Source organism: Strix uralensis, chromosome 8 (assembly GCF_047716275.1).
Source record: "Strix uralensis isolate ZFMK-TIS-50842 chromosome 8, bStrUra1, whole genome shotgun sequence".
Taxonomy (NCBI): Eukaryota; Metazoa; Chordata; class Aves; order Strigiformes; family Strigidae; genus Strix; species Strix uralensis.
The window spans coordinates 25,269,541-25,295,725 of record NC_133979.1 but is presented as its reverse complement, the minus strand read 5'-3'; the positions used below and the strand labels follow the sequence as shown (position 1 = coordinate 25,295,725).

The window sequence follows — 26,185 nt, the reverse complement described above, 5'->3', positions numbered from 1 at the left end:
CCTTTTGTAATCTACTATATAACGGGCATTTGTTATCAAGTTGTTGAGTACTATCTCAGTGCATGCAGTGAGGGAAAATGTCTTTGATGTACCTTGCATCAACTCCAGGAAAGGTACCACAATCCTTTGGCACTACCGTGGTTAAGGAATTGCATGGAGCTATCTAATTAGGAATTGGAACATTACAGAAAACAGAATTAGACTGCCTCTATCCATTTGTTGTGTATTACTGTCATACCTAGAATCGCATCCTTGTGGAAAGATTCAGAAATATATCTCATGTTTAAAGGGTTTTCGTTTAATCGGCGGTCACTTCACTTGGGGATGCATCTTTTTATGAAGGCCTTGTTGCTAGTATTGTTGACTGATGGTTTGGGTTTCTCTTTCTCTCAACAGAGATCTCAAGAAGCATCCATAACATAGAAAGGACTCAGTGAATATATGCAATAGAAAAGTGAATATGGAGAGAAAGAATGACTGTTTGTTAAATCCAGTTCTTTGTAAAGTTAAGTCTCCTTTAGCTCCTCGGTAGAAAGAAATGGCTGAAAATCTATTTCATTTGAATTAAGGAAGCTGAGCATTACTGTAGCGACTTAAGAAAAACCCTCTCGACTTCCTGGAAACCGAAAGAATTTTTTTTTGAAGAAGTAATTGTCTCTGACATCACTAAACTGAGTAGTGAGTTTGCGAGTGGTTAGTTTGGGGTAACAGAGGAAGCGACTCCTTCACAGATAAGCAGGCAGTGCAATGTATGTGCCTAGTTATTCTCCTTTCTGGTTCAAGTTTTGCTGAGAAATTCTTTTGCAGACAGATAACATTTATTTTGCTTTCCAGAGACACACACATGCTGTTTCATAAGGATACGCCTGATTTCCAGAAATAACCATGTTTTTGTGGCTTAAACTCTTAGCATTTGGCGTTGCATTTCTGAGACAGGATGCTTTTGTCAAAGGTAGGTAGCAATTGATATTTCTTTGTCTCATTTTGATCCCTGAATGTCTTCTGTAGAAGTAAAACAAATGAAAAGCTTTGCAAAGTGGAGAAATAACATCTTTGTTCAGAAACTAGAATACAATTGCATGCAATGGTGTTAGAACCTAGATCAGGAAGATCGATGCGCAATGTACGAGGCTAAAATGTCTTCCGCATGGTCATATGTGAGAGTTATATGAATAATTTTTTAAAAAAATAAATTTGCAGTTGTATTTGAAAAAGAATACATTTAGATCTCTTATGTGAACCTGTTCAACATAGTCTTTATGTTTGGTTTCATTTCATGATGAAGTACTTTGTTTTCCATGTTGAAATCCTTCAAGAAAAAATCTTCCCATCCATTTTAGCCACTCCCTGATCTCAGAATCTGCTTACAGTTCCTCAAGTTTTGATTTTTACTGCAATGGAGTTAGTAAAAAAATCTAAACATTGTAAGTTAATCTCTACAGTTGGGAAATTACTTATTTTATATTAATTTTATAAAATATAAATGATTTATTTATTTTATAAAAACTGCTTCTTAAAGAGCGTTTAAAAATTTTAATTGTCTAATTACCCCACAGCAGGTGAATTTGTTGCTTGACTTTTTTTAATTTTATAAGAAAAAGATAGAGCCCAAGAGGTTGATCATGCAAAACATGCTAGATGTAACAGATAATGTGAGTAGCAAGAAAAGCGATTAATTTTGAGGTAATGCTTTTATATAAAGACAAAAATGGATCTATGTTTAAGAAAATATTTTCTCAAAAAGAAAATCCAGCTTTCTATGTATATGTACCTTCCATCAGTTTAGCTAGTTAATGTAATTTGGGAGAGCTAAGAGCAGACACAAAAGATTTTCTCTAACGTTCACCCTAAAAAGTGGCTTGAAACATATTCTGAAATAGCAGCAAATTATATGCAGGGCTGAAATCTCTTTTCACATACATTGAATTTATTTATGCGTGCTTCTATCATCATGTCACTATAGTAACTCCAGATTTATACTGATGTAAGCAAGAAAATGATCTGCTTTTAGCTAAGATGGGCATTTGAAGCCTGAGCATTAGTTCTCTTGTCCTTCAAAGTCTGAAGAGAGGCAGCACTGAATGAATCTGGTTGGTAGCTGTTGGATATTATAAGAAAACAAGGGAATGCTGTACTATAGAGGAAAAGAACAAAATCTCTTGCTTTTCCTCTCCTTTTTTTCTGCTGTCCTACTTTCCATTTTATAAGTCTTTCTGAGACTTCCCACTGCTCCCTTTTTTCCAGAAAGGGCAGATGACTGTCTGCTCTTTCAGCCACCTCCACAGTCAGTCCATGTGTTAGCTAACAGAGAGGGCTGGAAGACAGAAAGAGGGATAGCAGTATTTTATTTCAAGTAATAGTTATTTTCTCTGTCCGCACACAGTAGTCTAGCTTGAGCCAGTTCCTCTCTATGTACTTTTACTAAACAGAAGACCCTCAAAGAAATGATAAGTTTTAACTCCTCTCTAGAAGACTTAAAGCGATTAATAGTCTTACACTGTAGTATCAAGTACTCAACCTCACAGACCTTGTTTTCACCATGTAGTTTAGCACAGAGATTGATTCTACTGTCAGGGTGACAGAACCATTATTCTTCATCTTTGCTGTGCAGATTGCTCTGCCTATACCTCTGGGCAACTGGGTAGTCTTCTAGGGAGGGGTTTGTTAATGGAGGAGCAACGTTCAGAAAAGGTGGTGTAGGCTTTGGTTTTATGGCAAGAACAATTTTCAGGCACTTGTTAGTAAGTGTTGGGTGGGCTTTGGGAATTCTTTTGTTATTACTATTATTATTATTCTTCAAGATCCTATTGCACCTAGTGATTTTGAAGACCTGGCAGGAGAAATTTTAAGGTTGTCTGACTTCCACCACAAGCGCAGACAGCCTATAAAATGTCTCTAATTTCCTGTAATCACCAAGCCGCTTTTAAGAGCACCAAACTACATTAAAACAAACAAACAAGTTAGAATATGTAGAGCCTGGGCAAAGGTCTTTTCAGTATGTAAATCCCACAAATAAAAGGCATGTATCCAGCTAGTTATCCTGGTAAGAAATAGACGAGTAATATTTGTGGATGTACCTATACGTACCAATATATGGTACCAATAAACACCAAACTTGGGAGTCTGATCTGTCCTTGTAAACCTTTGCACTGCTGAAACATCCCCCTAAATTCATCAGTGTTTTGTGCACTATTTGTTAGTCTTTCATCTCTACCTACATGGAATAGCTATCTTTACTAAAATCTGTAGTTGCCAGAGGCGTGCTTCTTAAAATCTTTAGTGTAAGATTGATAACATACATTTTCTAATATCTAGGCTGACTTCCCATCCAAAAAGTTATGCTAACATACCTGATACAATGCATCAATTTCCTCTTTATGCAAAAGAACCCCAAAAACATCAAAAACATCTCCCCCAACCCAATAACCTCCCCAAAACCGAAAAACAAATAAAAAACCCCAACTGCAACACTCCCATCCCATCCACCTCCCCCCCCCCCCCCCCCCCCCCCCCCCGCCAAACAACCACAGAAAAGAAGCCTTTGCTTCTATTTAGAAAAAAGAAATGCTTGTAGGACAAGCACTTTTTTTTTTCCATTAGATCATTAATTCAGGTTCCTCCCCCACCCGTCACGAAAATATTAGCAATTTGAAAGCTTTCAAAAGTCTTCACCCACTTCTGAGCCACTTCCTTTATTTCAGGAAACTCAGCAATTGCTTGATAGTTTTGGGTGTCACTTTTTTATTTTCCAAGTTAAAAGTACCAACGTTTGGCAGGCATACAAAAACCAGGCCATGAAGTCTCTATGCCCAACAGCTGTGGAGGTTTCCACCTGGAAGTGTTAAGTTTTCTTCACACAGACATCAGCATCAGTATAGCTTATCCTATGGCTTTGACTTTCTGTGAAAAGCTTTTTCATGGATTGGTCTATCCCTTTGGAAAGAGTCTGGTAGACTGAATTTTTAAGTAGCAGAACTTAGTAATATTGGCTCATTTCATGTGTAGCATAAAGGATGAGGGGAATTGCTCTGGCAGGAGGATAGATATTAAAGTAGAAGAAAGTGAAGTGAAGACTTCAGAGTACAGCCTCTGGTGTTTTCCTCTTATGGATGTCCCACTGCAGGTTCTGTTTAGGACAGTACCTTTTTTTTGGTTTTGTTTTTACTTAAGGCTTTCTGAAATACATACCCCATATTCCTGCACTCAGGGACCTCTTAATCATTTGAAACAAATGCCTGCTTTTCACATCTTGCACAGTGCCAATACTTTATTCAAAATCAACTGAGACAGAGTTTGTGTATGCACAGAGTTGCAAGCAGTCCTGCTCACTTCCTGGGCTGGCCAGACACAAGCTACTTCTAAACTGGAAGCTGTTCAGTTTCATTATGGTGTTGTACCCAAGCCACCAGCAGGACACGTGCTAATTGGAGGACAGCAGCAGCACACTAGCATAGTTACATGGTTTCTGGACTAGAATTAGCTACTGATTTGGACCAAACATGTCATTACCCATTTACCTAGACCTTCACAAACATAATAAGCAGATGGCTGGGTTGTTGATGGGGTATATTGATTATAACTGCAGATAGGGCAGGAGACATTGGTTCTGGACTAATGGACTAATTTACATAGTATGGAAAATACATTTGCTAGTAATTCTGTATTCACTCACATCAGTATATTGACATATTGAGAATGTTTTACCAGCATAGACCTAAAGCCGCAAAGCTTCCATGCAGAGACTCTCGGTGGCATGGTATGTTGGAAACCACTTCCTTTAGTTTTATATTTAATTTGGTGAACTTACATTTATATATTTAGGTTCTGAAGAACAGATCAGCAGTGAATGGGTTAGAAACATTGCATATATAATGAGGTAAGGCAGAAGAAGTTCGGAGAGGAAACAGGATGAAGTGACTTTTCAAAATGTTCTTAGTACCAGGCATCAAGCTCTGTTTTTCTGACTCCTGTGACCTATCTGCAGAACTGCCTGCCTCCCTGGGAGCATGTGTATGCATTAAAGAAGCAGGCGGTCTCTATGCTGAAATTGTGAATGCATTGTATATAGTGCATGAAAATTATCCTGTTTTCTTTTGCTGTGCAGCTGCATTGTGGTATATACTGTACCATGCTGGGAGCAAGGAAAGGAGAACAGCAGGCCATGAAAATGTTCTGTCCTCTGTTTACATTCTTGATCTAGTTTTAAGAGTTAATATTCATAAGCATACATCTGGCCCACCAGGAAGGCAGAGCACATTAACCCACAATGAACTCTCTGCTGTCATGGCTTGACTTCTCTTTGTACTCATTCAACTACCTCATTTAGAGTTACCTTGTCTCTGCATTACCCCATGCTTTGCAGCACAGACTTGCCCTGAGTCTTGCTACAGTCATTCCCCTTCATTTGGGTGTCTGTTCCTCCTGTGCTGCCAGCCCTGGGGCTGAGGAGCGCAGGGGTGGCTGCAAGCAATGGCACCCGAGACAGAAGAGGAACAAGAGGCACTGCAGGGAAGTGTCCTGTGCTGGGCAAGGCTTGCTAGCCTGAGTTCAGCTCTCTGTGGCTGTGAGTGAACTCCTTTCAAACCCTAGCAAGAACTTGTGTGTTACAGGAAAGTAACAGCCTGGATAGAGCTGAACTGGATGTCTGTGCCCTGCTCAGGACAGGCAGGCCCTTTGAGCTGGCTGCTGGGGCCGAGACTGCCAGCTCTGCCTGGGAGACAGTGATTGTCCCTGAGCACTGCTTTCTGCATCATTCACGTTTATTCATCTTTAATAGTATATAACTAGAAATCAAGCAGTTACTTCAGGCAAACTTATGAAGTACTGAACATCCAATACATTTTGCGGGAATAGCGTACTCTCTTCAAAGCTCAGTTTAGGCCCTGAGGCACTTCTGTGCAAAAAATGGTGAAAAGTTTTAAAGTGGTAAAACCCTGACTTCTTCCTGTAAATATCAAGATGAAAATAACAGATACGGATGCGCAAGCTGTGTGGTTTTTTTTTTTTTTTTTCCCTCCTGCAACTTTTACTGTTCTCTCAGACTGTTGTACTGTGTGTCCTGATGTATTTCCAGGTTATCCATACACTTGCAAACAGATCTTTTTCACTGGTGTTTCAGTTAACTGTTACAGCATTTTATCTATTTCTAGGCTTCTTTCCCTTTCAAGTAAAGCAGTTTGGGGCCTTCAGTGCCAGGATTTTAGAAACTCGCTGTGAGCACTTCAGTGCCAGCTTATATTATCCATAGTGTTGTATAGCTAACAGGATCCACTTTTCCTTTCTTTTATACCACTACTTTGCGGTACTGTTCTTGCAGTTATTCCCCTTGTGTCAGTGCCTCCTCGGCTAGCCTGCTTGCTTAGGTTTCTATTCTCTAGTTTCAAAGTCTTTTCTTACAATCTGTCTGTTCTTCATTCATAATCCCACTGCCCTGCACAGAGCTCTAGAGGTATCTTTTGTTGTGCATGAATGACTTTTTTTTGTTGTTGCAAAAATGTGGACTCCATGGAGCAGTATTTTTAATTGCCTTTTGAAATACATTCTTTTCCTGACAGAAAGAGAAATAATCAAACTAGCTCTCTAATAGAAAAATGAAGCCATACAATGAAGCTTTCTGTACAACATATAAGAAAATAGTTTTTTAAATGAAACATATACATCCTACATGAGCTGAAGGATTTTACACTCAGGAAAACGTGGTACAATACAGACCCTCAGCTGAGATTGTACAAAAATATATGGCTAGTAAAGCCTTTCCAGGTAATCATATACATTGCAGAAGCTGTGGATGGAATATTTAAAATAGTATTAGTCCCTGAACTGTTTCTGGATGTTTGTGAGTTAAGACATATGTAGGTGGCAAAAAGCATAAGATAAATGGCAGAGCATAGTCAAGCTTTTAGAATAAGATCTAAGAGACAGAAGTTAGCTTCAGTCTAGGCTGTCTCAAAAACTGATGGTGTGAAGTGTCAAGTCATTTTCATTTCTCCAGATCTCAGTTTCATCATCTGTTAAGTTGAAGGTACTAATACTTACCTTGTTGCAAAATGTAGAGTCACAGTTCCTTAAGTGTTCTGAGGAATGCTTGTCTCTTGCAATCTGTAAACTACCACAAATTAATCTGAAGAAACTGGTTGTGCATTAGAGTAGTTTGAAAAGTGTATCTGAGCAAAGAAAATGAAAAGTATGAAACAAATTACTTGTGCATCAATTTCTACCTTGTTCTCAGTCCTAAAGCACAGGTGGTGTCAATGGGGAGCCGATACTTTTGTGCTAAGAACAACCCATACTGTGCTTAACTTCAGCAAATCTGAAATTCTCTAAAACATGATCACATCAACTGTAGTCTCCATTTTAATGAATGTTGGGTGAAATAACTGAAGTTGGTCAGTGAGTCCTTGTGAGACACAAGAACAAGACTGCCAGCTTTTTACTTGCGGTGTCTGCAGATGAGATGAGAAGGTGTGTTAAACAGATCGCTGCTGCAAAAGGCTTCATGTTACGAAGCATCCTCCATGCTTAGGGGTAAATAAAATAGTGAGACTCTCTAGTAAACTAGGTGTGTTAGGAATCTCAGTGGTAATAATATAAAAATATAAATGTAAACCAAGTGTTTTAGAGAAATGCAGGCCAAGCTGACAACTCTGTCAGCATATGGCTTAAAATAATATGCTCACATAATCAAAGGAAAGATAACCAATGTTGCTAGTGCAGCAGTTTAGTTAATCTTTTTGAGATAGACCTCCGATGTCTAAAATGAATGCAAAATTGCATGCATATACACCTTAGAGAAATCTTTGGGTTTAATGAGTTTTGGATAGAGTATCTGGAGGATTTCTTATTCATATCACTCTTTCTTGGAAGAATTTAACTGATAATGAAACATATTTTTTAAATTATATGTCATTTTTTTTACTTGGTCACCGATAGCAATGAGACATTATTGCCCTAGGTTTCTTGTAAGCAATACACAAGTTCCCTCATCCCCAAATACTGTGTGTGAATGTGCATGCCTGTGCCATGTATCTGTGTCTGTGAGTGGAAGTACAATATTTATGATACTTGAGACTGCCCAATAAGTACATGAAAATGCTTGGCCTTGTTTGCAGTTTTGTTAATGCTTATGTACTCAACTGTGCTGCTCCAACAGAACTGAAAGACTTTTCTACATCCTCCACACACCTGCAGTCTAGTGTGTTAGTCTGATGTATGAAATGTGGTTGGGGTTTGAGGGAAAGATATGCAACAGCAGTAAGAAATATGCGTTAGTACAACTTAGTAGCACTTCTGATTTTGCTGTCCTAGTCTGCTAATCAAATGACTTAGAAATAAATGTTTCTGAGAGCTGCCCAATACACTCACTCTCACTCTTGGAAAATGTTAGGAATAATAATAGCTCAACTCAGCGTCAATTTATGTACTTACAGTTTAGAAAGTTTACAGTGGAATGGTACTGAATATGAGGGAGGCAGCTCAAGCAAATTAATGTGAGATCTATAAAGAGTTATTTATCCTTGATATTAATGGATCAAGGTTTTTTATACTTAAAGGTTTTGAAGTACTCAGAGGTGAAAATTTTATAAATTCCAGTGATGTTTGGCCTCCTGAGTTTAGCACTTTATACTTTTCTGAAGATTGGCCAGTTTGGCCATGAGGATTTTGAAATGATAAAATAGATAAGTTTTAATACACAGTAAGATAGTATTAGAGGCATACAAGTTACGGAAATCTCACCTACAGATGCCTTTTGAACCAACACAAGATGTATTAAGTTCATTAGTAATCATAGAAGAGTTCAGGAGAAAAGATCCCACAAAAATTCTAAGATTCAAGGATCCAATTATTCCAAAAACTAATAAAAAAGCGACAGCTGCATTTGTCTTTCTGCTGTGGTTAATGCTGTGCTTAAGGGCCGGCTAAGATGTGGTTTTGCACCACCCTGAATAAACAGGCAAGTGTTTGGTGCAGTAGCTGGCTTAAGTTTTTGTGTTAATGTTGGGAAGAGAGCCATTTACAAAGTGGAAGTGATTCTGCTCCAGAGATGTCAACAAGTGTGTCGTCATTGCAGGAGCATGCCTTAAATGGCAAGGGAAGGATTGCTTCCAAACCACAGCTGCTAAAAACTACTCTTCACAGAGTAATGAAGATGTCTTAATAGCACAGAGCATGTCAGATATGACATTTTCAGCTGCTCCCTCTACAGTTGATACTCTCTGTTTCTCTTCACAACAGAATTGCTTCTCACCTGTCTCACCTCATTGGTGACATCAGTGGGAAGTCTAAAAGAGGCTTTCAAGTGTATTTATTTTACCTTTGTGGGTTTTTTACTGTATTTTGTTGCATTTTCTTTGGCTTTATATTACAACAGGAAAATAAAGTAATTTTTTTTTTAAACCTACTGGGTGTCTTCAAACTCAAACTCCTGCCTTCCTGTGAGCTGTCCTGAGAAAACTGTTTGGAGGAGACACTCCCAGTTTTGACTGTAAGCTCCAAAACACTTGAGAACTGTTTTTTCATAAAAGAAAATTATAAGATTTTCAGAGGACCTCCATGTGTTAGTCACTGAGACAATGTGAAAAATTGGAGTGTGCAGCTGTAAGTTAATATTTTGTGAAACTTTTTCTGAAGTTATGAATACTGAACCCTTGGAAAGTCATGAAGGAGTTGCTCCTGTGCGTGTTTGACTGTCTGTCCTGGTTTCAGCTATGATAGAGTTAATTTTCTTCTTAGTAGCTGGTATAGTGCTATGTTTTGAATTTAAGATGAGAATAATGTTAACACAGGGATGTTTTAGTGGTTGCTGAGCAGTGCTTACAGTAAGTCAAGGACTCTTCAGCTTCTCACCCCACCAGTGAGCAGGCCAGGGGGGCACAAGAAGTCAGGAGGGGACACAGCCAGGACAGCTGACCCCAACTGACCCCAGGGATATCCCACACCATACGGCGTCATGCTCAGCATATAAAGCTGGCTGGGGGACTGCTGCTCAGGAACAGGCTGGGCATTGGTCAGTTGCTGGTGAGCTATTGTTTTTCATTTGCATCCCTTGTTTTTCTTGGGTTTTATTTTGCTCTCTTTTTGTTATTTTCCTTTTCATTGCAATTTATTATTTTTATTTTATTTCAATTATTAAACTGTTCTTATCTCAACCCACGAGTTTTCTTACTTATACACTTCTGATTCTCTTCCCCATCCCACTAGTGGGGGAGTGAGTGGTGCTTAGTTGTGGAGTGGGTCTAAACCATGACACTGTCTACCTGTGTGTACAGTAGGGCTTAATGGCCACAGTCATGATCAAGCATTCTGGTTGAGCCAGATGCTGTACAAACATAGGATGGAATTTGTTCTTGACCTCAAAGGGTTTATGATCTGATTCTGGACATCATGGATATTTCTTAAAAAGGAATGGTATAGAGGCAAGGAGAAAAAGTAACAGTAGCATATGTGCCCAGCCAAAGAGCTTGCATAATCCCCTGTGCTATTTATTTCCTTTTCTGAGAAAGGGACATACAACATCTTATTTAAAGCAGCATACAACTGAATAAATTATTCCCTGGGTCCAAAATAAACTCTCCTACATAGGTCCATGTATTGCAGGTCTTACATTGTGCTCTTCTAACTTCTTTACATATCAACTGATGCACATATTCCTGGAAGATAACTCTTAATGATAAAACTGCTGCAGGTAAAAACTTATGGTGCTCCAAAGCTCCTCTCTTGCTATATAGAAAAAACAAAAAATCAGGTCACATACAAAGGCACTATATTTATTTGCAATTATTATTTTCTCCAGCTGTTTAATCCTTTCATTAACATATTGCATTCTCTCACCAGTGAGTGAAATATGGTAAACAAACAACAGAATGTGTAGATGATATGTTATAAACACACACACATTCATTCTCTTGTATGGGAGAGCATATAATCTCACCCCACTGATTCACAATTCTTGTAGCAGATACTCTATCTGCGGGAGATGAGCTAATGTGAACAGCATCTGTATATGAAAGAGAGGGGACCACATTCTGTCCAGTTCAGAAATTTTTTATGTTACATTCAGCATTCTCATATCTAAGTGCTCATAAATAGTAATAACAATAATAAATTTTGACCCATAATTGACCTAACAGATTTATTTAGATTGAAAAAAAAAAAAATCACACTATAACTCTTTTCTCTTGAAAAAAAAGCAAGGAGAAAGAAATACAGAACTTGTCTTCAGAGCTGCACAGGATGAGATCATGTCTCCGAATATCAAAAGGTGAACTCTGTAGACACAAGCTCTGGGAATCGTCTGCAATTAATTCAAGTGTGACCGGGATCCATATTACAGTATAGAATATTTTTTTAAATATTTACTGAACTCTATGGAGGGGGGTTTTTTTGGTGGAATTGGTTGTGATTCTTTTGCTGAGTTGGAGTTCAGGGTCATAAGGACTTTGGGGTTCTAGATGGCTGCAAGTTTGAGTGAAAAGATTTTGTTGTGAAATGTTAAGGGCTAATGTAAATGGCTGTGTTTGCTATTAGAGTAGCTGATCATAGGATGCAGCTGTGAGCAGAGTTGTGAATGAAGCTGATGTATTTGTAATAACTGTTTAATAAAAAAATCTGAACTATCTGTTTTATCAGCTTGTCCTTGTGGCAATGAGCAACCATAGGTAGGAGGAAACAGGTATGTAACCCTACATCCTTTTTAAAAAATCACTTAAGATCTTTACGGTAGTCTTTAAAAAGCACTGCAATGATTGATAGAGTGATAAATCTTCTAGTTTTTGGCTGATGTCTGATCTTCACAGTGTTAGTGGATGCAATCGGTGTCTTTAGTGAAATTTTCTGTAGTTATGAGAATTAACATTCAGAAAGAAGTTCTGATCAGATACGAAGTCAAATGAGGGGAGATCAATGTTTTGAGACCAGGAGTCAGGATGTGATGGTACGACTGTTGCTACCCCAACACATCAGAGGAAAGATGGTGAAACCGGTTTAAGAGAGATTGGATGCTGGGACTGAGATGGCAGTGGGGAACAGAGCAGCTGAAAAGAGGGGGAGAAAGATACAAAAAAGTGATAGAAAACCTCTACATCATACTGCAAGACCTGAGATAGCAGCCAAAGTCCATGTGTTTCACCACTCCTGTGCTGTGAACAAATATCTGCAAAATTCATTGATGAAAGTCTTCTAGCACTGTCCGATATAGAAGATGAAAATGTCCTAATGCTATCGGTACTCCTTTAACCCCAAGGGGTGGATCTGAGCAAGGAGATATACACATCCCAGTCCTGCTGATAAAGCCTGGGGAGAGCAGCATTGTGCCCTTTCATAAAGTCTCTGATTTTTTTTGAGGGTGGAGGATGTTTTTAAAAACTGAGAAGTCACATGTACAGAGTGACATGAAGGTTATGAAATTAAGTACCCAGTTTTCAGGAAGCAGCCTTGTCTCTAAATCTTATGGCAGTTTTTACTGTCACATACCATTTTCCCACTACAGGATTCTCTTCTCTGTATAGAGAATGGAAATATATTCAGTGTATTATTATATCTGTGTTGCTCAATGTATAGTTCAGGCTGTATTTATGGAATTGCTATTCAAACTTTCCGCAGCTAAAAATATTAGTTTCTTCTTAAGCTTTTTGATGATGGTGCTCATATTCTGTAGCTAAGTGCTACACACATACTCATTTTCATATTTTTGGTGACAATGATCCAAAGAGAAAATCAATCTATTGATTCAGAAAGCTTAATCTGAGACAAGCACTGTACTCTTTAAAGCACCCCTTACTTCAGTTAATTTGCAGTTTTGAAAGGTCACCACTTCTGCAAATCAGATTGATATAATTAATATAACCTGTTAAATGCACTGGAATTATTAATGAGTGCTGTATGGAAAATTTAGTATAAGTAGATTTTGTAACATTATACAAGAATTCTGTGATAAGAGCTGGAATATAATCCTGCATTAACTAAACCAGCATTTTACTTCTTAGCTACGAGATCTCTTCTTTTTTGCAGTCCCCTGACTCACTAACTCCATGGCTCTTGCACAGAATTAGCTCTACAGGCAAAAGATGTCTTCACTGCACGCTCTGGAGTGTTTCTGTGCTGGACCAAATGAGCAGTCTGTGATCACAGAGTGAAAGATCTCGGTGACTGCTTGTAAGTGTTAGGAAAGGAAAAGAACTAGGGCTTTGCACTGGCAATACAACTGAATATTTGCCAACTCTTGAATAATTACCTTTTCTCCTCAGACAGCGTCTTTTGGAACAGCTTATGTGCGTACAATTTTATAATAGTCATCGTACACTGTGAAAGTCACATGAATCTGACTTTCCAGGGTGTAATTCTGTGCTGAAGTTCTTCTGGCAATGTGAATGAAGCAAATCAAGCTTTTTTCATAGTTACTCTTCCAATATTTGGAACAAAACTGAAGAACTAATACTGAAATTCTGTTTTCTTGTGTGTTGATGTGGGGTTTTTGTATGTTTGTGGGTTTTTTGTTTTGTTTTTTTGTTTTTTGTGGGTTTTTTTGTTGTGTTAAAACACCTAGTGAGGTCTAGTTAAACATTCAGTTCTTTGCAGTAGTGTAGTGCTAAAGCGTGCCACATTCCTGCACCTCTTGACCAAGGGCAACCTGTTGGTAGCCGTCTTTCCTACTTATTTCCGAGGATTATAATTGTTTCTATTGTATTTATGACCATGAAAGTGACTTGTATTGTGCTAGTGTTATCATTATTTTCATGTTGTTTTCAATTATTGGTTTCAAAATAGACATTGCATTTGTTGATGTTATTTAATTGACAAAGGGCTTTAAATGTTGTTTTATGAGGCATTCCTGCTTTTGCAAAAAGGAGTGAAACATCCTTTTTAAAGTAGATGTCACATTTAAATTAGATCACATGAATATTGGTTTATAACAATCTCCACTAGATCTGTGTGACATCAGGAAATGCGGAATTACAATTTTCAGAACGTGTTAAGTTTCAGTTCAGATGAAGGGCAGTATAATTCCCATTTAATGGAACATAGAATTGAGATGGAAGTAGGAAGAAGATCTTACTGAAAAACATCGCACTGTATCTGTTTTGAGCTGTAGCCTTTATTTTTATATCCTTGATCAGCATTAACATTTGTGAAGTGGATGTTGATAGGAAATTTAAGTGCAAAATATTGCATAGAAATATGACATCCTTGCTCAGGTGTAAGAGATGTTTGAGGAGAAGAAAAGAAAACTGATTTATTGACTATTTCAAGTCTAAGTTAAGATGTCAAGCAAACTTTATGTTACTGCTGTAATGCCAAGATAAGAATTAAGTAATAAAACAAATATTTTGGTCTCTTTAGGCCACGTTAGGATCCCTGCAGCACAAACTGATTTCAGTCAAGTTTCTTTGTATTGTTGCTGGAGAAGCTGACAAGTTATTTTTTTTTTTATGGGTATAGTAGACTTCTTGAGGATCACTTAGGCTCCTAAATCCCTTATATGTTTTGGAAATTTTGACCTTTGAAATGGCTTACAGTGAATGTGCTGACGTACTAATAACCTGTAATAGTAACTGCAGTCCTGATGCTAAAACAAACAGCATGGTTTTTTCCCAGTAAATCAGGGGATTTTTTTCCTATGTAAGGAGTAAATAAGTACTGAAAGCACGATCACCATTTTACATGTTAGTCTAAAGAGGATAAAAACCTAATGATTTATCTCCAGTATTTCTTCAGTGATAGCATGAAGAAAGCTTTTTTTTCTTTCTTTTTTAAAACTAGCACTTGGTGTCCCCTGCTTCCTAACTGACCTCATACTTTCTGATAGCTTTCTGATCACATAACTAGTGAAGAGCTTAGCTCTGCTGTCTAGTTAGCCACTACTGACTGATATGCTGCTTGGTTCCTTGTCTTCTCTCACCAACTCTGAAGCCAGGGAAGAGCTGGATTGGGGGCCCACAGTGGAAGAAGCTGTGGAATCTGATAAGATTGTAATTCTGAGAACGCTTATAGTCATGGAAATGGTGTCCTTTGTTTTCTTAGTGATTATATCTGATTCATTTTGAGGGAGAAGCACTAACACTCTTGAATTGATTCATCAAGATAGGTAGCATCTTTGTCTCTAGATGAGTATGGAAAATTACCTGACCTTTGATGGATATTTTGATAAAAGCAGACACAGGCCTAGGCTGAGTTTCCAGGAAGTGTAGGCAGAATACTATGATTCTTCCACTTATAACAAAGATTAAGGGCAATTCTTGAAGGGGAGGGGGAGGAATTCTTGCTCAGAGAAGTTGCTGAGAATGTCTCTCCTTTAGAGAATAAGCATATTGTGCAGAACAAATGCAGAGGGGAAGAAGTAATGTCTAATTAAGGGAAATACATTCTTTTTGAGGAAGGCACCTCATTCATATCTTAATAATGGTTAGAGCTGCACTACTGAAATGATTATAGTGTCCCTTCAGAAAATTCTTACCTGGAGGAGCTTTCAAACTATGTGAGAATTTTGCCCCAGAAAAAATAGCTTGTCTTTAAAATAAATGTTACTAAGATTTTACTAATTTTACTTCTTTAAGTCTGTGCTTTTGAGAAAGCAGAGAGTTATTCACTAGTTTAAATTTGAGCCAATTTCAGTGGGATTCATTATAGTGAAAGTAAAGTACATCACTATCATGCTAGACATACAAGTCTTGATCCCTTAGCCACCACATAGCCACCATTCAGGATTCCCAAACCATTAATGGTATGACAGTTCTTTATAACGTGTGGTATTATGTATGTAAGAAGAAATATGATAACTCTCTCTAAATGCTGAAGGGTTTAGAAAAGATTTTTGCATTCAGGAATGCACCTGAACCTTGACTATTTCATATACATTTAAGTGGGTTTGAGTGAAACATAATGTCAGTGGCTGTCACTTTTATTTTCTAGAACAGACAAAGAAAGGTGATTTCCTTAAAACCACCACGGAACATTTTTCATTACAAATTACCTTGCAAAATATTTGTGTCATTAGAGGGAAAAGCATGTATTTGCAGAAATCAGACCACATATTTATTTTAGTAAGTGCTGCTAAACATTAGTTATTAAAGGAAATGCAAAAGGAAGGATCCTTGGGACACTGGTTTGTCATAGTAAATTGTCACCTTGTAGAGCTGATATAAAATATTTCTGCTTCATAAATGGACTTCAATGTACCTTCATAAAAATCTTGTTGTTATGCAGAGCTCAAAACACTTTAACAAAGAAAAATCATTATTTCCAGGTTAAATGGAAACAGAGCCAAAGAGTTGACTTCTAAATAGTCACCTGGAAAGTTGGTGGACAAAAAGAAATACTCTGTAACTTTTACTGAATAAGAAAAATACAGATACAAGAAGGAGCATTTTTTAATTCAGACTCTTGTTTGTTTGTGACTTATTTCATAAAGGAAGTCACATATTTTGTAGCAAACTCAAGCAAAAAGTCATATTAAACATGTAAAACAAGAGGACAGTGTCACATTAATTATTGTGCGAAATAAACCATTCATTTAATGAATCTTGTTAGTCAGCAAAGTGGTAGGAGACCTGTATATCACCTCAGTTAATTGCAGAAAACCTATGTTAACCTTCTGCATAAAGTACTTGTCACCCTAACAAAGGGTAGGCACAAGAACTTAATCTGATATTCAGCAAAGACTAGTGGAGGAAGACATGAGGATATTAATCCTTCTTCCTGGGAGAAGATTGCTGTCAGCTTCAAAAAAAAATTTCTGCCTACTTCCAGGCAGGGGTATCAAATTGAAGCACAAATAAAAGGGTTGCTTGGACAGTCGGGTAAGATCAAAGGGTGGCACCTTTCAGATGTTCTGGAGCATGAGCAAGAGTAAATCAAGAGCAGTGAAATAACAACAATACATTAGTAATTTTGCAGCAAGGGTCAGTACCTTTAGCAGCTGCATTTTTATGACCTAGAATTACTGTGGTACTGCAGGAGGCAAATGCAAATTAACATGATCAGGGCTACAACGATAGGTGTTAGTGATGCAGATTTCTATAAAAGTTACCATCTACTCTCCTTGTAGAAGAAACCCAAACCCAGAATCAAAACAGTTCACCTGTGCTGGTGATGCAGACTCCTAATCTATGTCTTAGGTCAGAGTGACACATCTTTTTGAGTCCTGTTTCAATCTGTGTGCATATAATAGCATTTTCACTGGAAGTGGAAGGTGTTGCAGAGTGGTTGCAGTGCTGGTGGGGTCACAGAGGCAGATGAGAAGTCTCACCACGGGAAATGTGATCATTAGGGAAATGATCTGTCATGAAATTCATTGTAATGTCACATTTCAGAACAAAAAGTGCTTCAAAGCTTTTAGCTCAAAAACAAACTCAAAACCAAATCCCTATGACTACTTCTCATACTGAGACAGGAGATTTCACTCATAATGAAGAATGCTGGGAGTGTCTGACAGTGTGTGATGCTGAGTATTTGAAGTGTTGGATGTTGGTTTCTTGTCCACAGATTCCATCTAGAAGCTTCACAATGCAGTTGCTGGAGAAGAAACCAGTTGGATTGCAAATAGATCCTAGCTTGGTCTCTTTGCTCGTTATCTTTATGGTACACTCACTTTTCATACGCCTGCTGCTGTTATAATATCTGAAATGCTTTCTGAATTTCAGTTCTTTGATGATTTTTTGCTAAAAATAATTAGATTTAATATTATTTAAGTGTCCAGTCTTTACAATCTTACTGGTACATGTTTTTAATATTGCTTTTGATGTATTTATTAACGTAATGATAAAATCAGCAAGCACCAGCACAGCTCATGCCTTCTTCATAGGTGAAGCCTTGCTATGAGGAAAACAGAGGAGGTTGAGAAGCTTCCTTAGAGCTTCTCAACTCAGACAGGAGGTGTCTGCATGCTACAGAAGAAAAATTAGGTTTAAACATCATACAGTAAAGATTCTCCAGATCTGGGGGGATTCAAAGGATTCTCTGGAGATGCAAGGGTTGTTCATCTTCTGCAGAACCGAATTCCTGCCACTTTTTGGCTTACAAGACCAGAGGCATTTCAAGGACACATCCAGATCCATTGCACTAGCTTTTTACTGTCAGCAGACTAATAATTAATCATAATGAACTTTCTGTATTTCCTTATATAAATATGCCTTTAATTCAGAATAGGAACTCTTATTTTCAATGGCACTTATAATCCATATAGGGCAACTTTATTGAAAACAACTGATTTTCTGCTGTTCTCTAATTTTTGTAATTCTGTTAAGCAGACAGAAAGAATTTTTTGTTGGGGTTTTTTTTTATTTAAGTTGAAGAAACTGTATTGATAGGAATCTTTTTCAAAAGCTTAATAATGCAAGCTATGAAATAAAAAAATCCTTAAAAAATTGTAGGGCAGATAAGAAATATGATGTGAAATGCCCAGGGGTAAACATCTTTGGATCTCTTCTGCAGGTGGTAATATGCTCTAAGCTGTCCCTTGCAGACCTGGCCCTCTGACTTCCAGGGAGATATCCTGGCACGTGTTGGTGCTCCCTTTCCTCCTGCAGATTCAGGCTTCTTTCATGTAGCAACCAGAGTATGGCAGAGGGAGGTGCTTCCCCTTTGGTGTCTGGTATGCTTGCTCTGGACCTGTAGTCTTGGAAGTGTTTTCAGGTTTGTTGGTATAGAGATAGTCATCCATTTCTATTGATGCATTCAGGATGAAATCTGAGGCTACTTGGGTGCCTCTTATCATACTGTGCCTAAACCTGTTAGACAATGTATGGTTTTTCCAGTGATTGTATTGCTCTCGTTTCAGTGAGTCACCACTTTTTATCTAAATATGGACTTAGTTTAATGTTGTGTTGTAACTGACGCTTTTTTACAGGTAGCAATATGCAGATGCGGTAATTTGGTTTTACCTCTGTCAATTTTAAAGTTGGTCTGAAAAATCTTTCTTCATTTCATTCCCAGTGGTTTGGAAGCACAGTAATCAAGTCTGTATTCTTCTTTGTGAAGACAAGGCGCACATTCATAGAGTCTCACTGCAAATACCACTAAGTTAGACTGAAAAATGGGCGTACAAAGAAACAAAGTTAATTCACTCAGTTTTATCAAACTCCCAGTATACCTAACCAAAGGAGTCCTTGCACAGTTTAAGGCCTTGATAGAGATTTACCATGAAGAGCTCCTGTCTTATAACTAGGTGTTTGGTTAGTCCTATAAAAATCTATGCACACTTGGTATTAGAAAGTGAGAGATGAGAGGATGTTACATAAATGTAATGTCTTGAAAATAAATATGCTATCTTCTAGGTATAATTTAAACAGAGTAAAAGTTACATCTCCTCTGAAATCCCCAGTGTTATTTCTGCAGAATATGGGCACTAGTGTTCTCTGGGATAAGTGTTGTTTGGAAGTTAACTCTAGGAGAAAACATTTGAGAATGAGCTGAAAGAAAATATAAAAAAACCTGAAATTCTAGAACCTGTAAGGAAATTATGTTAACACAATGTGCAAGCGTGTGCCTGAGACTAAATGGAGAGGCAGCAGTAAAGACAGAGGAAAAAAAATAAAAGCTGGGTTATGAGCGTGTGTTTAGGTACTAGAGGTGTTCTTCTGAAGCTGGAAATCCATCTGAAGTGATGCTAAGTAAAGATAATATCAACAGCCACAACACCAAAATGAAGAAGAAATTAGTTCAGGAAATAACATAAACCATAATAAATTAACAAATTATTCCAATGTATGAGAAAAACTGTGAAAAACTTGGTGGGTCTGCTAGATTGTTAAAAAGTAATAGGAGCAATCAAACAGAAGACTAAAGCTGCCTTTTTACAAAGTTTTCATGCAGTTGCCCCTGGAGAGATTCCTGTTCACTGCTTGAAGTATAAGGTAATGTTTGAAACCAGGGTTGGCTACAGTCTGTTAGGGGTGTGGGAAAGGGGACACAGCAGTGTAGCAGCACAGGGTGTTTGCTTCTGTGAGCAGTGGGAAAAAGAAGAAATGGGACCTGTTGCCTTTTTTTTTAATGCCAAACTTTCTTTTAAGAAAGAACTCTGCATAAATCTTGTGAATGTTGTCTTTAGGAAGCAAGCTTCAGAGCTGAATGATGTGAGATTCACTCAAAATTTCTTGAAGGACTTATGAATACGAGCTTGCAATAAAAAGAAAAAACAATTCCCTAAGTATCAGTTGATATGGTAGAGGTAGTGGGTGTACTACAGTAATCATCTTTTTAAGGGTGGCTCTTTGGACTTTAGATCAACGAATATTCAGTAATTAAAGAATACTTGAAATAGCAATAGCAGAACTATAAAAGGAAAAATTACTTTGGATGTTTGTGCTGGGCAAGTAAGATCACCCTAACTCAGGACAGCCACTGGATTTTCAGTGTAATGCTCATGGAAGGTAGACTACAAAGAGTTGTATTTCTTAGATAACTGTATCATACTGTGAGGTACCATGAGGCTTGCGTCATTGCAGAGGCTGCTTGTGTAGTGCTGTGTAGCTAAAGCAGCATGCTAAAAATGAAAGGTGAGTCATTAGGGCAACTACACTTTCTGGCAGTTTAGTTTTGCAAAATTCTATGTTTTCAAATTATGTAGGCTGAAGTGTTAATATTTTTGTACATGGCTACTATTCACTTTGCCTCAGTGAGAAGGTTTACTCATTTGTGGGTTGACAGGCAGCCTTGCCATGGGAACGGGAAGGTGTTTGCTTACAATGCAAGCTGAGAGATGGTTTGCTAAGTACAGACCAGTGCTCTGCAAAATGGAGATAAAATTAAGGCACCCACATCCTGTGACACCATATAGTTCTTGCAGGCTGCCACTTGCCAGGAAATTGAAAGAAGCCCATTAGGTCCAAACACTGTTAAAATACCAAAATGCTTGAAAAGTTATGCTTGGTTTCCCTTATACTGTGTACAGTTGAAAGCATGCCTTGTGAGCTAGATCTTCTGCTGATGCAACTCAGTCTCTTCCTGGTGGTGTCAGAGGAGGAGCAAAAAACAGCTCTGGCTACTTGTCTGCCATATTGGTTTTGCAGGTGAACATGAGTACATTCCCACAATTCGTAATTAACGCAACCCTTCTTGTACATCTATAATCATTATTTGCTGTTGGTTCCTGTGTCTCTTCTTATCCTTGTTCAAAACATGTTAAATATGCAGCCTTAAATTATTAAAAAAATTCAACTGTGTTCTAATTCTGGAATATGTATACATTTCAGATGAAGTTATAGACTAGGTGAAAATGCACTTTTTTTTTTCTTGTGTTTGGCAGGAGTAATAGTAGAAACTTAAATTTTTATTTATCTTTAACAATAAACTATTAAATGGGACTGACAGGGTCTATTTTGGAAATTCCTCTGAAACGAGTAGGTTATTATCTGAAAAGAAACATAAATTTTCATTAAGCTTGCTAGTTTACCAGAAGTCAAATAGTGTTCCCCCAGTGAAATCTGGTCAAGACTAGGAAGATAAACATTGTGCCATGGTCACGTGTCACAGGCTTTCTGGGCAAGCAGATCTAAATTACTATTTCTGTAGAAGGCTGAATCAATCTCTTTGATCTCATCACCTCTGAATCTCAGAATTTCTGATCAAGTTGGGAGAGAGATAGCAAACTGTCAAGGCACCCCAAAATAGGCAACCTAGATGGCAATTCTGAAGCAACTGCAAGTTCATAGTGAAACTCTGGTGTAAGAACAGGTCAGTGCTTAGGCTATGGAGACTGAACACATCTTTTAGATGGGGATATTTGTGCAGCGGAGACATTGTCAGTGTCACGGACCAGTTTCCTTGAGTGTGACATAAGCAGATACATGATGATAAGATAATGAACAGAGCCAGGCAGGAAGGGATCAGCACCTTGAACACAGGACCATTGTAGTTTAGGGGTAGCCTGCTGAAATTGCTTCAGAAGAAGCAGAGAATCAGGAACTTCTAACCCTTGGGAGGATGGGGACGGGGAAGGTAAGAATAGCCAATCACATATGACTTTTGCAGTTTTAGGCTTCCCAACACAGAGTAGCATTGTCTAATGCATGTGCAGAAGGCAGTAGGGTCCTGCAGGACCTGCAGCTAGCCCCAAACCCCTCTTTTAGCCCATTAATGTATCAGCCCTGCATCATAAGCTGTTGTAAGTGTCAGCATAATGCAGAGCCTGGGAAGGAACACATGAAGACAGTGTCCTGGACAAAGTTACTGCTAGAGATCAAACACATTTAACAACAATTTTGTTACTTTTAAGTGTTCAGATAATTTTTCTGCCCCTTTCCAGTGAGGTGGTGGATTGCAGTGGGTTTTATTTACTTTATGTGACATCTCTACACCTCTGCCAATCCAGCATATGAAGAATAAGTGAAACTTCAAGATGACTAATGGGTAAACACCAACATTGACCTCTCAGTTTTGTCCTCTAATGTCTGAAGGCAGAAACTTAACAAGACAATGGGAACCCTCCCATGGTTAAGCCACTCAAATCTAAACTGAAATTGATTTATACTGAAATGGGAGTTTGACCATGTGGCTGATTAACTGTAATGACTCATAGCCAAAAAGAACGTGACTATAGGGTACAGCAAAGCAAGACAGAGAGGCCTCTGAACAAGCAGTAGCACAACAAACTGCAGAAGCAGGATTTTTACAACCACATTTGGTAGCTTAGTGCCAAAGCTCATTAACATTGATGAGGTAAAAGATGACTTTCATTAGCAACTGCCAATAACTTAAAACTGAAAGACAAAACATGCTTGGCAATTAAGCCATTTTAGCATTATGTACCTTTGCACAAGTAAAAGCACCTGCACTCCTGGCTGGAGAGCAGATGCTCTGGCAAGAGGCCCACATTCCTCATGTAATGTAGACCCTTGTTCACAGGGAGAAAGCCATGGTCAAATAGATTGTAATTTCTCTGATTTGAGAAGTTCCCCATGATACCAAGCGCAGTGGGATCCCTCTCAGCCATCAGTCACTTACCTCTGCAGAGCCAGCTCCTCTGCTACAGCCAGCTTCCCAGTCAACCATGATGGGGGATGAGCAGGGGGGATGTCAGCTCAGTGTAGGAGATGTTGGGGACCTCAGTGCCATTTCTTGCATTCTTTGGAGAATGCTTTTGTAAAAGTTCCATTTCGATTCATCAGAGAGCCATATTCCTTTGGGGCAGCTATCTGGCCCAGACATCTGCCAAAATTAATTGACAGACTTTAATTCAATTGTCTTTTATACCATCTGCTGTGGCCCTAGAGGGTTGGCTACTCATCCCCTAACAGAAACACTTTATGTCCTGGGTAGGGAGTTCCATTACCGTGTTCCTTATATTTTTTTGGAGTTTACTAATCTTTGTAAAAGTTTACTTTGGCCCTGTAAACCTAAAGAAGACTGATGGTTTCCTGCCTTATCTCTCTCTACACTATTTTAGATTGCTTTATGCTGTCATTGCTGCAGATGCTGTTGATCTGTCCTTAATTTCTTTGGGTCTTTGTTATGTAAATGTACATAAAGAACATAATTTATTTCCAAAAGGAAAGAAAGACATTGTATTGTGTTAACAATGCACAGTTGATTGATTTTGTAGCAGAGGTTGCAATGGGCAGAGCATCGTGCATTCTTGACCGTGGAATTTCCTACAAAACAATCTTGTGCAGCAAAATGGGAATCCGTAAGCTAGAATTTTACTTTGTTATAGATTTTTCAAAGTTTCTGGATGTGAGGGTAATCTTGAAAATCCTAACTGAAATGCTGCAGCCTGTTTGAGTCTTTGGGTATAGTGGTCTCTGTTGCCTTGCTGATGTTGAGCACCATTACAGATTGTCTTCAGAATTTTAACATGAATGAAAGTGCCTTGAAATTTTCAGTTTGCAGTATGTAGTGTTATAAAACCAGACAAACTGACACAGAGTTTGGCTGTGCATGCTGTAGATTGTGCAGGGTTTTGATCATAGTTCCATTTATCCATGTATTCCTAACAGCATACATGTTGGTGCAGAGCAGCCCATGGAAAGCCAGGTGATTCCACACTGGAGCTGGTCTACATGCACGAAGTGGCAGGCAGAGAAAAGGCTCACATGCCTTCCTGAGCCAGCAGAGATGAATGCTGAATTAAGGACTGTCAGTCCCCATTTGTATTTGTTGCTGAGGTGATATCAGGGATCTGTTACATGTGTACAGACCAGACTCTGTAGCAGTCCCAGTTCAGAACATCATCTTAATTCAAACTATGGGCTTAATTCCTACTGAAGTCAATGATGAATTTGTGTGCAGAAGTGCCTTCTGGAATACCTACCAGAAATTTTGGTCTTTTGTGGTTTGTTCGTATCAATTTTTTGTGGCATATGTATGAAATGCCGTATAGATGCTAAATAATATCTCCAAGTGCTTTAATCTACATAACTGAAAAATGTCTTATATATTCCCTTAGTTAAAATTGAAAGAGCAGTTAATTTTACCAGGTCACGTGGTCATAAATTCATCAGCATTTCAACCAAATGCTGTTAAAGTATATACTTTGAAAGAATAAAGTCTTACCCACATTTGCACACACTGTGTCTTTCTGCTTCAGCTTTTCCATCTGTCCTCACAGAATACCTTACACTTGCTACTTCCAAACTGCTCCATCTATGCGTGTGTGTGTATACAAACTGATACTTGTTTTACAGATCAAATTGGGTTTCTGACCTCCCACTTCCAACTGGGAGTTGTTCTTGATATTGTCATAAGATATGTAACGGTACTATATACATCTTTCTTATTATTAGACATCAGAAATGTTTACAGGTCTGCTGAATTTCCTGGTTTGTGCATTGCTGTGCCTGTATAAAGAGTGTAAAATTATTTGGAGCATGAAATTGGATGTTTTCTTAGCTTTGGCCTGAGGGCTTTCCCTGGGTCCCTATACTTTGAAAGGTCCATAAAATGATTTTCCTAAATAAATTCTTGCCTAGCATCTTTATCTAGTATCTGATTTTACTTTTCTTTTCCTGACTGCTAACTTAATATTTTCAAAATAAAAAATGGAAAAAAAAGTATTTATGAAATGCTAATGAAAATTGCTTGCCACATACAAAAGATGGAAGCATAGACTGTTTATGTTCCTTTTGCCTTGATTTATTTAAAGCAATACTGAAATTAGTCTCGTTTAAATCCTGAGGAACATGAACTTCAAATTTTGCAGTTTTTTAGAATATGGGGCACCACAGTGCCTGTGAACAGAGTGAAGTCCTTCTATTCTGAGCCTATATTTTCATCTCCTGAAATGTTTGACATACACTGTCTTTTAGAAAAGAATGATCAGCACAGGATTTAAAGCAAAATCAAATAAACTGTTTCCCCTCTTTTTGCTTATGATTATCAGATAAATTGTTAGTTAAAGTCAGGGCTTACATCTCATGTTTGTTATAAAGACAGTAGCAAATAGGGAAAGAGAAAAAAAGGACACATTTAAAATGCAGGTAACTTCCCAGAGTTGGGCACCAAAATTGATGATCTGATTTTTCAAAAGAAAAATAAAGATGGAAAAGGGATTGAGAAACCATTTTCACTCAAAGTTTTTATTCAATTTAGGAGTTGTGCATGCTCAGCTCTCTCCTGAAATCTGTTCATCATTGCTTCTGGCATGACATGAAGTACAGGTCCTTTCTTGATAGCGCTGGCTCAGCTTCCCTGAAGGGGCAGAGCCCAGGTTTTGCAATCCAGATTTTGAGACAGTGAGAGGCTTTTGTATGTGCACGCACAGCATTCTGGGGAGCTCAAGTTCTACGAGTTTCTCTCTTTGCAGCCCTATGACTGTTCCTGATTATGCAATCAGACGGATGTGAGCATATTTTTTTTATAGCACTTTCAGATCCCTTGTCTGCAAACTTCATCATTTTTAATGAATTTCTAATTGCAATATGCCAGTTTAGTAGGATAGTGCCACTATCTCCACTTTGCATGGGGTGTTACAGAGACAGAGAGATGGAGGGTGCGTCTGACCACTCACACAGTAGTAAAATGTGGAATCCCTGGTTAGGACTTGGCCACAGTCCCAACTTTCCTCATGCTGCCTGAGAAAAAGATGAATTTCAGGTTATATATCAAATGTAGGAAATTTTGATTAATTTAAATGCTGGTAATTTCTGCTTTTCAATAAAAAAATGACTGATTCCATATTAGTTTATAAAGGAAATATATATAAATTTTTAACAGATTTTTCTAAAAGATACTGATATGCGTCACTGAATTATTTACTTAT

The 26,185-nt window shown here is 38.1% G+C and overlaps 1 protein-coding gene across 13 annotated transcripts in view; it reads left to right on the top strand.

Moving 5' to 3' along the window:
• Window positions 1-682: 682 nt before the first annotated feature.
• The window catches only part of PTPRC (protein tyrosine phosphatase receptor type C), a 65,833-nt gene continuing 40,330 nt past the window's right edge, over window positions 683-26,185 (top strand). For 12 of the 13 annotated variants that reach the window (XM_074876740.1, XM_074876739.1, XM_074876736.1 and 9 more), the window contains exons 1-2: window positions 683-749; window positions 835-952. In XM_074876740.1, coding sequence (XP_074732841.1) covers window positions 886-952 — 67 coding nt within the window. In that variant the 5' untranslated portion in view covers window positions 683-749; window positions 835-885. Of the gene's footprint in view, window positions 750-834; window positions 953-1,408; window positions 1,425-26,185 lie in introns of those variants that run through there. The other variant, XM_074876741.1, reaches the window with a different exon arrangement.